The sequence below is a fragment of the Phocoena sinus genome, chromosome 1 (assembly GCF_008692025.1).
Source record: "Phocoena sinus isolate mPhoSin1 chromosome 1, mPhoSin1.pri, whole genome shotgun sequence".
NCBI lineage: Eukaryota > Metazoa > Chordata > Mammalia > Artiodactyla > Phocoenidae > Phocoena > Phocoena sinus.
In genome coordinates, this window is record NC_045763.1 from 125,007,879 (window position 1) to 125,022,090 (window position 14,212).

The window sequence follows — 14,212 nt, forward strand, 5'->3', positions numbered from 1 at the left end:
AAACAGACTTCTTTTGACATTAATAAAACGTTTACTCACAGAAAGAGACTTGTGGATGATCAGAAAGCAGTGAAACAGATTTTACTAAATCTACTAGGGTAGATTGGGAATGGAAAAACTGGACCTGTCTTGCATTAAGTATTATTCCCTTAAGATTATATACTGGGCTTCCCTGGTGGCGCAGTGGTTGAGAGTCCGCCTGCCGATGCAGGGGACACGGGTTCGTGCCCTGGTCCGGGAAGATCCCACATGCCGCGGAGCGGCTGGGCCCGTGAGCCATGGCCGCTGAGCCTGCGCGTCCGGAGCCCCTGCTCCGCAACGGGAGAGGCCACAACAGTGAGAGGCCTGCATACCGCAAAAAACAAAAACAAAAACAAAAAAGATTATATACTGTCACCAAGTTTAAATTTTATTTTAATAATATCATCTTGATAATAGTACATCAAGCAATATTTTGAATTGCCATTAAATGTACTTTGACAACTCTAATTTTTATTAAATAAATATCTAATGATTGAAGACTGCTGTATTAGTGGGACAGATAAGTTCAGTATTCATCACACTGGACTACCTCTGTATATGTCGTATTTTAAATTCTAGAAAATAAAGTTAGTGAAATCAGACTTCATTTAGATTTATTTTTATATTCCTTAGAACTAGTTATCACTCAGTTGCTTAGAATGAAGTAGCTAATCCCCTTTTCCCCAACTACTAGTCTAGGTTCTTAAAATTAGTGATGTATTTCATCTTTTGGAAGTTAAACACTATTTAATTTTTATTGCATATGCTTACTTGTTCCACTCTCCTGCTAACGAAATCAATATCTATATTTCTAGTTAAATTGTTTTCTAACTCAGAATTGTCTATGATAAAAATAACTGACATTTATTGAGTTTTTAATATGTAACTGGCACTGTGTTAAGAATTTTGTATGTATTGTCTCATTTGTTGTAATTTAATGAGGTGAATACTAATGTAATCCTCATTTTACTGGTGAAGAAACCAAGACTCCAAGAAATATGTAAAGACAAGTGAAATAAGTGGTAGAGCCATATTTGTATATCTGTTTCATCAATTCAACTCGTATTAAATGCCTGTTACCTTGTGGCAAATACTGGGCTTGGCACCAGTTTGCATGAATGAATAAAGCTAATGCTCCCTGTGCTTGGAACAGAGTTGATTAATAATAATAATAATGATAATAATAATAGAGTTGATTAACCGTAATAATAACAACATAGACACTTACATTACATTTTCTTTGTGCCAAACATTACTTTGAGCAATTTTTATATGTTTATTTACTTAATCCTCACCAAAGCCGTATACGACAGGTACCATTATTATCCCCATTTTCAGATGAGGAAACTGAGGTATAGAGAGGTTAAGAAACTTGTCCAAGGTCACACACTGTGTGTCTGTGTTAGAGATGTGATTCAAATCCAAGCAGCCTGGTTCCAGTGTCTGTGATCATAACCACTGTCCTTTGCTTCATCTAACAGTAAAGACAGATGATGAGAAAAATAAATACAAGTGTCCTAAGTGTTATAAAAGAGGAAGTAAGGATCAGTGGGGAGCATATGAATGAGTCTGTCTCTTCTGGTAGGGGGCCACATAAGGCATTCCTGAGGATGAGACATTTTAGCTGCAATCTGAAAGATGAGTATGAGTAAGTTAGGTCAAGGAGAGGGAGAAAAGGGGATCATGAATAGCATGTGCAGAAGCTCTGAGATAATCACATTAGAATGACTAGAGGAGTCCCAGTATGGCTGGCGTTTGCTCTGGCTTCAAGAGATAGGTAGAGTCCAGATTGAGAAGGACCTTTTAGACTTTTTTAAGGTTTTAGATTTTAATTTAGGAACAGTAGGAAGCCAATGAAGGATTTAAAATAGGGAACATGGCCTGATCTGGTTTGTTCTGAATAGAATATGAAAAATTGATTAGAGACTAATAAATCACTTAGGTGGTTCTTCTGGTAATAAGGATTTTGACCTGATGATAGAAGTAAGGTAGAGATGTAAAGAGATTCATGACATATTTCAAATGTAGAGTACATGGGATTTGATGAACGAGGCAAAGGATTGAGGAGGAGTCCAGAGTATAAATTGAAGTAACAACTCTGGAATTTCTATGTGGGGGGGTGGTTTAGCAATGGCAATCTGCTTGGAGGGAGCAGGGTCAGGGTGTGTCTTAAATCTGTTTTTGTTTTGTTTTGTTTTTTTGTGGTACGCGGGCCTCTCACAGTTGTGGCCTCTCCCGTTGCCGGAGCACAGGCTCCGGACGCGCAGGCTCAGCGGCCATGGCTCACGGGCCCAAACGCTCCGCGGCATATGGGATCTTCCCGGACCGGGGCACGAACCCGTGTCCCCTGAATCGGCAGGCAGACTCTCAACCACTGCGCCACCAGGGAAGCCCTTAAATCTGTTTTTATACAGTAAATGCAGTGTTTTGACTTAGATTATACATTTATTTGTGGTGGTTTGGGAAAGGTAATAATAGAGACTAGCAGGTGACATTTCTAGGGCTGCAAGGTTAACTCCCAAGTTTTGACTGAGTACAATTGATTGGCTACTTCCTGAAATAGGTGACCCTGGAAAAGGAAGAATATATGGGAGAGGATATATAGAAGGAGGTGGAGATCACAAACTTAGTTTGAATATGTTGAATTTGAGCTATCTGTGTGAGGCATCCAAGTAGGAAAGTCTGTTGGGCAGTTGATTGTATCGTTGTGGCGTTTAGCAAAGATGGCAGAGCTAGAGAAGTAAATTGGAGAATTTTCTGCATGTAGATGATAATTGAAGGTATGAAAGTAGATGAAATCATCTAGGATGAAAGTAAAAAGTGAGACATCTAAAACATCTCAAAAAAAAATCAGAAAAAATTCCAGAATTAAATATTTTGCTAGAGGAGAGCTGATAAAGGAGATGGAGAAGTAACAATCACATTGAGAGGTAATAGGTAAAGTAGAACAGTGTGATGTCATAAGAGAAATTTTCAAATACAAGAGAGTTGTCTATTTGCTGCTGAGAGGTCAAGTATAAATGGGTTCTAAAAATCCTCCACCAGATTAATCAACACGGAGGTGATCATTCTCATTAGTGAGGGCAGTTTCACCTGGCTGATAGAGGCCAGAGTAGAGTAGGAGAAGATGAAAAGTACTTCTCAATGGAGATGAGAATTAAGAAAAGTACTTCAAAACGATAAGCAAGGAGGACAGTAGCTGGAGGGCAAAATGGTTAAAGACAGTGTTCTCCTAAGCTGTCTACCTCATTCGTTCATTTTCATCTGGAAGTCACATTTTATCATTTCATCTGGAAGTCACATTTTTTCATCTGGAAGTCACATTTATTCAATCAGAGTACGACAGACAGGTTTGATTTTTTAATAGAGAATATAGGTGAGGAAACAGTCATAAAAAGAAAAATCTTGGATGAGAATTTTGGCAGGGTTTATGTGCCGCATGGGGTACGCATTTTTACTTATTTTCTATCTGTTCTCCCTCCAAACTGAAAGTGAACTAGGAATAGAAGACTTTTATGAACAGAGGGGTATAAGACTAACAGTTCTGAAGTACCCGGAAAGAAAGCCTAGGTAGCATAGGTAAAATGACTACTACATTTCAATCCATACATTTTAAATATTAGAGGGAAAATGGAACCAGGCACAGTCTGAGTCTGTATGTATCCCAACCCCATGTTTAAGTTCAATTCACATTTCTGTGTTATGTCATGAAAAAAGGTATTGGATTAAAATTATTGTCATTGATACACAGGTTGAGTTTTGATTGCCAGGAAGAAAGTTTGACTAGGATATTATTTCCAAAAGATTACGTAGGAGAGATTTCCTAGTAAATATCAGTATTAAAGTTGCACTTTGTTCTTGGCTTTCATAAAATAGTTAATTTCTGTGTAAAGTCAGATTGCACTAGTGAGAACACTCAATTTTAGAATAAAAGCCTTGCCTCACAGTCACCGATGTGGTGGATAGGAGTTCTCTGTTTAGAATCTACTCCTAGAAACAGTTTCTGCACTTTGAATCAGAATATGCTTCCTTATACAAATGATTGGAAGACCTGGATATCCAGTAGTCTGAGGTATGCAGAAAAGTTACAGGTTCCTGACCTATAAAATTGGAAAGTTTGCATTGGCCTAGAAATTATACTTGAGAAATTTGCCTTTTCTTCTATGTATGCCAAGCAAGTTGGGGTGCAAAATTTGGGGAGATAGTTGAGCTTTATCATTGCTATGTCAGTGTTTTTTCAGAGGATTTCATCATATATTTTGTTTCCTTTTAGATTGATTTTTATTTTAAACATTTGGCAAAATAGAAGGAAAAATATTGACAAGTTCATTGTGCAATAGAAAATCCCTGAGGCAAAGAATATATTATTACTATATGATCCACAGGATATCTAAGCTACTGTAGGTGGTTAATGGATGATTGTACAGTTAGAATGGTGACCCAGCAGCAGAGAAAATGTTGGGCATAGTGGTTCTAAACAAATTATTGTGGCCATATGCTACTTAATTATCATCATTTTGATAACTTTGTTTAAATTTACACATAGGATGGGCCTCCAGGGATATCCTAGCTAAAACACCAAACATCCATATCAATATTTAGATGATATACAAACCTAGTTACCAAGATAGTATATTTTATTACTACTTTCAGCATGTTTTTTTCGAACCACAAATGATTAATTTCATAGTTGAAATGCACAGGTTGAATGGTTTGAAAATATGTGTATTAACCAAAAAAAAGTTTATTTGTGGTTCTTATTGTGAATCAAAGCTTGAAAGATACCTAATTAAAGTTCAAAGAAGTTGCTTTCAAATTGTATTCCAGCCCATTCTGAGATTTTTTTCTGAGCCAATGCATTAATCTGAAAGGGTTCTTTTGGGAAAGGATCTCTTAAATTTGCTTCCCAGAGTCTCATGTTACTGACTATTCACTTCTAACTCCAAAAAATGAAGTCTTTTACAGGATATTGTCTTGATTTTTATGTGGTTATGACTGTGCTTGCTAAAGCATGTTTTTGTTTGTTTTTGTGATACGCGGGCCTCTCACTGTTCTGGCCTCTCCCGTTGCGGAGCACAGGCTCTGTTTGCGCAGGCTCAGCAGCCATGGCTCACGGGCCCAGCCGCTCCACGGCATGTGGGATCTTCCTGGACCGGGGCACGAACCCGTGTCCCCTGCATCGGCAGGCGGACTCTCAACCACTGCGCCACCAGGGAAGCCCTAAAGCATGTATTTTAATGGCTGCTCGTTTGCCTGGATAGAGACTGCTCTAAGCTACTAACATCATCAGTTGTTTTTAATAATTAAACTACAAAGCAATATATATGGCCATCTTAGCAGTGTTGAACAAGTTAAAACTGATTTTTCCCCCCACTACACTGTCCTTGTGCTGAGTGCACCACAATTAATTTTATTCTCCTATAATGTTTTTAGAGTGAGAAGAAATAGTTCAGTCTTTCAGTGCCCTGGAAAAGATACAGTGTAGTTTCCCAATACTCTGATACCAAAGTGACAGTTTGGACTACCAGAACTTTTATCAGTTAAAGTTGCTGCTATGAATTATACATCACTTCTGAGAGATAGCAATACCAGCAGTTGATATTTCTTAATTAAAATATTTATTTAAGGAATCTTATTTTCTCCTGAGTATTCAAATTATTTCCAAGGCAGTATAGTAAGTAGGAACTTCATATAGAAAGAAACTTAGGTTACTAGAGAAAAAGAATCTAGCTCATTATCATCATTTCATCATCTATAAAATGGAGATTAAAATGTGTGCTACAGAGATTTAACAAAGGATACATATATATCCCGGGACATAGTAATGTTCAAGAAATTTTGGTTATTGTTATGATTGCGCGTTCTACATAGTCATTGGGTTTGGTGAAGTTCTAAACCCTAAGGCTGTTAAATTAAAACCTCTACTTGTTAAGCAAAATATTTCAGTAGTATTAATATATTTCTGTGCGTTATATAAGTAAGGCTTTGAATAATACAGTTTTTAGAATGTGTTTGCTAATCCAACTTTTAACACACAGAGCAAGTTATGGAAAATTTAAATGGTTACAAATATTTCTTCAAATAAAGTAATAATAAAATTTATTTTTTAGTTCTTTAAAGTAGATTTTTTATAGACCTTTTTAACTTAAAATATGCACTTTATCAGAAGCAATTTGTTAATTAATTTACTAGTAAAACAGTGATCTACATTTCCAAGAAAATTCAATTTGATAGGTTGTATATGGTCAAGAAGAGGAGTGTTAAACTAGGAAGAGTAGAATGGAACAAGGCTAGGAAATGGATTTTTAAACCTCGGATATACACTTCCATTAATGCCTCAGTTGAAGAAACCATGTTCTACACTGCATAGTGTTTCTGCCAGAGACATTATTTATATGCAGTCTACAAGGAGATAACTAGACTAGGGGTCCTGAAGTATTTGTTGCTAACAGAAATAATGTGATGGGCCAATTTTACTCCAGGCTGATGACTTCATTGACAACTTAAATGAACAAATTCTGTCAACTATTGTCATTTTATAAATTAAATGAGTACTACTACTGTGTTTTACATGATTTTTGCTATATTCCAGAGAGATTAAATAATAACTTGGTAGCAGATAACCTAGGAAGAAGGTTTGAATTAACATTGATCATCTCAGGAAGCTTCTTGCTTTTGGAGGTTGGGGGTGCTCTTGGAGGTTGGTAGATATTTTCTACACCATTTTGACCTCTTAACAGCTAGCTATTTGTCTACTATATTCCTTTAGTCATAGCATGTAAATATCTATAGCTGCCTCTAATTTTACTCAAAAAGGAAGTTTTGATACAGCATTTAAATGGCTTCTTTTTTTAAATTTTTGTTGGAGTATAGTTGATTTAGAGTGTTGTGTTTGTTAGTTTCAGGTGTTAAATGGCTTCTTAAAACTTATGCTCCCATAACCAAGGTAGATCTATGAAATTTAATCCTACAATTCTCTCACACCTCCTTTTTTTCCCCCCTATTTCTTCTCTACTTTAAAAGAGAAATAATAGCAAAGCACTTTACAAAATGTTGTGAGAGATAATGAAAGAATAGCCCCAGCTCTACTCTTAGTTTCCTTGATCATTCATTCAGTCTTTCAGCTATCTTCACCAATTCCAGCTCCCTAAGGATGACTGTGGTTTGGGCAGCAGTGGGACAGAAATTTTAGCAACATAACTAAAGAATAAGGGAAAACTGTATGTGGACAAATGACTAACAGCACGTTTTTCAAAGATTGTCAAGGATAGGACAGATATTTTAAAAATCCCGTTCAGGAATTCCCTGGTGGTCCGGTGGTTAGGACTCTGGCATTCACTGCCGAGGGATCAGGTTCAGTCCCCAGTTGGGGAACTAAGATCCCACAAATCATGCGGCGTGGCCAAAAAAAAGTCCCATTCTTGATAATTTTATGTAAGTTAAAGATATGTTAATTTGGTTATTTTATCACAATGCCATTTGGTAAAATACGTCCTCTAAAACATTGAATGTAATATTGAGTCTGAAAGTCGTAATGGATTGTTAATTCTTTTTCCAGCAGCTGTTTATATCAAGGACATAATCATAACAAAAGTAGTACAGAAGCAAAGTGAATTTATCATTTGGTAGGCCAGCTTTATAATTGATTCATACTTTTATTTTCAAATAGTAATTAATGTTATAGGAGAGGATTTCTCAGGAGTTAGAAGTGAAGATGTAAGAATTGATAATCCTGAGTTTTATCAGCTTGGCTTCTCATCTCTTGGGGAGAATCCTTTTTCCTTTCTGCTACAGTTCTGTATTTTTAAGTCTTGTTAATTGTCCTCTCACAGGATAAAAGCTAGAGCAGAGTTTCTATGAGAATCTCTTTTAGTAAGTGCTCCACCGTCTTCAAGAGGAATGCAAAAAGATATGTCCTTCATTGCAATATAAAGTGGACCTAATAACCAAAAATCCTAAGTAATTTTGATTTCATTAAGTTGTTAATGCTTTTGTTGATACCGTTTTCAAGACAGAAAGCTTATTTTTAGTACTATTACATCAAGTCCTTGAACTTGTATCGAGAAAACAATTAGGACACAGAAGAGTTTCTTGTATGGAGAAAACAATTATGACACAGAAGAGTTTCCTTTCTGCAAGCGACTGGCAGAAATGTTACATGTTTGATTATATAGCAGTTTTTATTCCCTGTACATTTTAATGTTCCCCCAAGCTGTTATTCATCATAAAAAGAAAAAACATTTAAAGCCTTATTCAAATTTGTCTTTGAATATCCATGTACTCCTTTTTGGGGGGGAGGGGAGAAGTGACTTCAAAGTGGTTTGTATCCATTTCTGTAGAGTTTCTTGATTTTTATTTACCATTTTACAAAGATTTTATATGTTGAGATGGATGTATATTATGATTATCACCTATAGACTCTTAAGGTGGAATTGCCTTTCCATAATTTAGAAAACAACGTTCTTGCAAGATTAGTCAGGAGAAGAGGATGGAATTATACCAAAACGTACGATCTTATAACATAGAGTTTTAGAAAATAACAGAGCACAATAAATTTTCTTCTCCCGCCTCCTTCCCAATAGTGTACAGGCTGTAATCCCTCCCTAGATTATAAGTCTATGAATTTGAAAGAACAGAAAGAATTTGATAGCATTTAATTGCAGCAAAGTTTTTACTAAACAACTTCTTTTGGAGCCCTTGCATCTTACTTCTCAGTGTTTCTGAAGGAGCCAATGATAGTTATTCTTGATGCTGTAGCCACTGAAGAAAAAGATCCTGAGCGTTCCATTAAATAAAAGTACCAAGTTTATAAAGTATGTCATTGCATGTTAATATTCTTTGATTCCCTAAAAACTAAATATGGTTCTCAAATGTGTGTGATTTTCATCTGAATCAAAGGGAGTCATGTACACAAAGCTAGAAAATGATGCAATGCCACTTTTGAAATATAGAGTGTTTCTATAACACTTGCTTTGAACTTTAAGTGAGAACCATGCAGATGTGAGAAAGAGTTATGACAAGGACAACCTAATTTAAGTTTTATAAATTTTAGGAAATGTCATCTTTTTATTGGTTTCAGAGACTTTTTTCAAATGTTTTAAACACAATTTTCAGATAACAATAATGAAAAGCTGAGCCCCAAACCAGGGACAGGTGAACCAGTTTTAAGTTTGCACTACAGCACAGAAGGAACAACTACAAGCACAATAAAACTGAACTTTACAGATGAATGGTAAGTTAATATTTTTGTGAAGATGTTCTTAGCCATTTTGTAGGATTGTATTAGATATTATTTTTAGCACTTCATCATCTTTGTTTTGCAATAATACCTTGGTTCTCAAACTTTAGTGTGCTTCAGGATCACTTGGAGAGCTTGTTAAAACACAGATTACTAGACCCCACTCTCAGAGTTTGAGATGGAGTCAGAGAATTTGCATTTCTAAAAACTTCCCAGGTGATACTAATATTGCTGGTCCTGGGATATTTCTTCTGATAGAAAATGCAAAAGATAAAAATAATCAATCACCAATAGACCCCCAGTGCAAAAATTAATAAACCTAACATTTTGGAGCTTTTTGCAGTCTTGGTCCTATGTAAAAGGTATGTGTATGTGTATATATACGTATATATTTTTGGTTTGAGTTTTAAAACATGATTTTAATCATACCTAATATATTCAGTTCTCCCCTGCATTTATTTGAGTTAACTTTATAGTAAATATTCCCACAATACTACTTAGTTTTCATAAGTATTATTTTCTGTATAATAGATTCCATCAAGTGGATGTACCATAGTTTTACTTAACCATTTCCCTTTAATTAGGCAGTGAATTTATTTGTTTATTTTTACCAAATAAAACTATAATGAATATCTTTGTTTACAAGCTTTTTCCTACCTTTAAGGTTATGGATTTGGGATATTTTTCCAGAAATAAACTATATCTAGATTGAAAGATATTACAAAATTATTTTCAAAAGGATAATCTGTTATTACATTTCTCCCAGCAGCATGTGAAAGTACATGTTTTGCTGTCTCCAGACCAATGTTCAATATATTCATTTATTTGTAACATATATTTGATTTTTAAATTATTTTTATTTAATTTATTACTGGTGAGTTTGAACTTATTTAATAGTTGTATAGATTCTTTTTAATGACATTTCTGATTATATTTATTGTTCATTTAATCTAGTTAAATCTTACATTAAAAAAAAAATCTGGTTATGTGAGCTTCTTAAATTCTTTGCCACTGTCTCATTGCCTTGTGTGTGAGAGAGACAGCACCCAAAATTTTGTATTTGAATTTATTACTATTATTATATAAATTAATATATAGATAATCAATCTTTCTTAATATATAATTAATTATATATTAATATAATTATATGTGATTAATACAGGGTGATTATATTAATCACTTAATAACCAATATATTAATTATCCTATATGATTAATATATTATTATATTAACATATTTAATTGTATATTATTATATATTATGTTAGTATAATATATAATATTGCATATAAATAATATATAATATAGTTATATATTGTTTATTAATATATAATTAATTATATGTTGATATATGATAATATTTATTTATTCCAATTCACTGGTTTCCATTTGTGTTTCTGTGTGTTTTTAAATATTAAACGCTTCAATTAAATAGGATTTTCACATCTTATTGAATACCTTTCTACATTCCAAAGACTTCTAGACACTGGGAATGCATCAATGAAAAAAATAGACAAAAATATCTCTGCCCTATTGGAGCTTACATTCTAGGTATGGGAGGCAGACAATAAACATAATAGGTGAATTGTGTAGTATGTTTGATGGTATTAAGTGCTATGAAAGAAAATAAGACAGGTAAAGATGTTTGGGAGATCTAGGGAAAGGGTAGGCATCATTGAGAAGATGACATTTGGACAATTTGAAGGGTAAGAAGGAGTGAGCCATGCATATGTCTGGGGGAAGAACATTCTAGGCAGAGAGAAAGCCAGTACAATGGCTCTGAAGCAGGAGCAGTCTTAGTATGTTCAAGGATCTTTAAATAAAAAACAATGTAGCTGGAGTAGAGTGACCAAAGGAGAGAGTAGTAGCAGATAAGGTCAGCCAGGTAAGTGAGAAGGGTCTTTAAAAGGTTAAAGGATATCTCTGGTTGCTGTGTAGAGAATAGGCCTTAGGTAGAAGCTGGGAGACCAGATAAAAGGCTTTGGCAGTAAGCAAGGTGAGAGGTAGTGGTGTCTTGGACCAGGATAGGAGCAATGGAGGTAGTCAGAAGAGATTGGATTCTAGATATATATTTGAAGGTACAGTTAATAGAATTTCCTTAGGAACTCTAGTGTTTGACCTCAACTTTTAAAAATAATGATATCTATGGCCCTTTTTCTTAGTACATGATTTAAGATCACAGAAGATTGTCATAGTTATTCTTAAGTCTTTTCTATTCTCATGTTTCTGTACAGAAGGGACTGATATCTTACAAACAATCTCATCTGAACATTTTTTAACCAAACATCTTTAGTCCCACTCTTCTTTTGAATGCTACTTTTCCTTCTTTAAAAACCGACCATGAATTATATTCTCTTATTTCTTTATCAAAAAAGTAATTAACTTTTTTCTGATTATGAAAGTATTCTGTATTCATTGTAAAAAAAAAAAATTCAAAAGAGTATGCAGTCTTTTTCATCTATGCCAGCATGGTGTCTTGCTTTTATTTTAGTTTCTTTGATCCAGATAAGGCAATTGAGCACGCTGACCAAGAGTTTGGGCTCTGAACCTGACTAGCTGTTGAACCTAAGTATCAGTTTTCTCATCTGAAAAAGGGCATATTTAATAGAACCTACTTCAGACTTTGTTGGGAAGATTTAATGAGAACATGCAGAAAAAGTACATAGCACTTAGCACGTGATAGGCTTTAAATAATTGTTAGCTACAGTAGTCATCTTTTATAAATTGCCTTTCAAGTCCTTTGCCCAGTTTTTTACTGTGGTGTTTATCTTTTTCTTATTGATTTATAAGAGCTATATATTATAGAATTAAGTGAGGGTAATGTCATTTGTCTTTCATTTGTTGCAGATATTTTTCCCAGTTTGTTGTTTGTCTTTCAGTTTACTTATGGTAGTTTCGCTTTATGGTTTCAGCCTGTGAGCTGATACTCCTTGTCCTTCCCAGGATTAGGGGGAAAGTTTCTTCTTGTTTTCCTCTTATAGTTCTGTGATTTTATATCAAAAATATATGTTTAATCCTTTTACAATTTATTTTACCATAAAGTATGTTGTAGAGCTTATAGCTCAATTTTTCTACATGGCTTTTCCCTTGTCCCAGTACCATTTATTGAGCAATCTAGTCGTTTATCTGTGATTTAAAATGCCATATTAACACATGGTAAATGTATTTACTTGATTACTTTGTCTTTTCCACTAATGGCTCTGTATTCCTACATCAATGCCATAATGTTTTAATTATCATAACTATTCTACATTGAGCATTTTATTTAAGCCTGTATCATAGCTTTCTCAATGGAAAAAAAAAAGATTTATATATCACATTGGCTTCTCTTTACCAAAATTGCTATGCATTTCTTTCTGGCTAAAAAGAAATACGTGTTCATTGCAAAAAAATCAGAATCTAGAGAGAAATTGAAAAAAATCACTTACAGTAATCCTACAGAGATGACATTTAACATTGGTGAATATCCTTTCTGACATTTTTCTCTGCTCATATACCCATGTAGATATACATTTTCCTTAAAACTATATTATATATGGATGCCCTTTTAAAAAAATCAAATTGACTTCTGCAATTAACCTAAAAAGGTTTTTATAAAATTTTGACAAAAGTTCCATGATAATTTGCATTGTTTATTGAGTCACTGCTGTTTGTCTATAATTAACGTTTTTTAAGTTACTGTAGCTGTTCAGTTTCTTTTTCTTGTTCACATCTATACTATATTTAAGAAATTGTTGCATTTCTGTGGAGTTAATTTTAATCTTAGTCAGATTGTTATACATTTTCCTTCCCACTCAGTCCCCTTCTTACACATATGTCATGATTTGTCATAGAATGTTCATTGAAAATTATTTATTTAAATTGGTCTGGTATTCTGCTCTAGCTAAAAATTCTAACAGAATTAGGATCATCATCAGGTAGGTATTAAAACTAAAACAGAAAACATTATCCTTCTACAAAACCATGGTGCTCAATCACTTGCCATATTTGAACAACAATCTAGAACTGGCAGTGGTCCACAGAGGGCAGTTCAAAGACCAAAGAAATTTCCAGGCCTCTTTTCAAGTGTTAATTTAAAAGTAGCCTAGAACAACAAAGTCTAAAAGGACCTATGATCAGAGTCTGTAAAATCATTAAGAATTTGAATGTGGTGAACCATCTGTAGTGAGAACAAGAAGAGAGATTATATAATTAAGTTAAAATTCAATAGAGAGACTTGTAAAAATATATACCAGATCGTAGAAGCATCAAAATAGTGAAGAAGTGGTCCTTTCATATTTTTAAATCTCTTTTTAAATATTAAAGTGGATTAGAATAACCACCTAGACTTTCTAAAGTGATGTTTCTCAAGTACTATTAAAATAATAAATCCTGTATTTTATTTGTAGTCAAGTGTTTTGATCAACTTCTCTAGTTGTAAAATATAAAAATTATCCTAAAAGTTCATGTTTATTAACTTCTTGGTGGGATCACTTATCTTGTCTTGATGGTAGGAGCAGTACTGCCTCAAGTTCTAGAGGAAATGGGAGCCACTGCAAATCTGAGGGTCAGGAGGAATCCTTGGTCCCACAGAGCTCCATGCAACCATTAGGAGGAGAGAATGAAGCAAGTAAGAAGTTAATTTTGTTTTTGTCATGACAAAACCCAGTGTTGGATGTTTGCCTATTTTTCGGATACCTCAGTGCTACAGTTTTGTTTCTTGTTTTTAATCAATTACTTTTGCCGCAATAGTCCAGTTACTGCTGTTGATAAACAGATAACAAACGCAAAAGATAAGGACCTTAAGCATTTAAGATGGGGCGTCACAGTAAAGCACAGTTCCCCACAGTGGCCAGGATAGATGGTCATCGTACTGACAGTACGTTAGATAGAAATGTTGGTTTGAATTATCTTTACCATTTTTATACTAGCAGTGAAATACAGAGTACCTATCTTGATCTTTTCAAAGAGTATA

At 34.3% G+C, this 14,212-nt stretch overlaps 1 protein-coding gene across 10 annotated transcripts in view; it reads left to right on the forward strand.

Annotated features, from left to right (window-relative positions):
- DCAF6 (DDB1 and CUL4 associated factor 6) overlaps nucleotides 1–14,212 on the forward strand; it is a 173,813-nt gene that overhangs the window by 114,845 nt on the left and 44,756 nt on the right. For all 10 annotated transcript variants that reach the window (XM_032637199.1, XM_032638781.1, XM_032632494.1 and 7 more), the window contains 2 exons: nucleotides 9,136–9,253; nucleotides 13,752–13,867. In XM_032637199.1, the coding sequence (XP_032493090.1) occupies nucleotides 9,136–9,253; nucleotides 13,752–13,867 (234 nt within the window). The remainder of the gene's footprint in view (nucleotides 1–9,135; nucleotides 9,254–13,751; nucleotides 13,868–14,212) is intronic.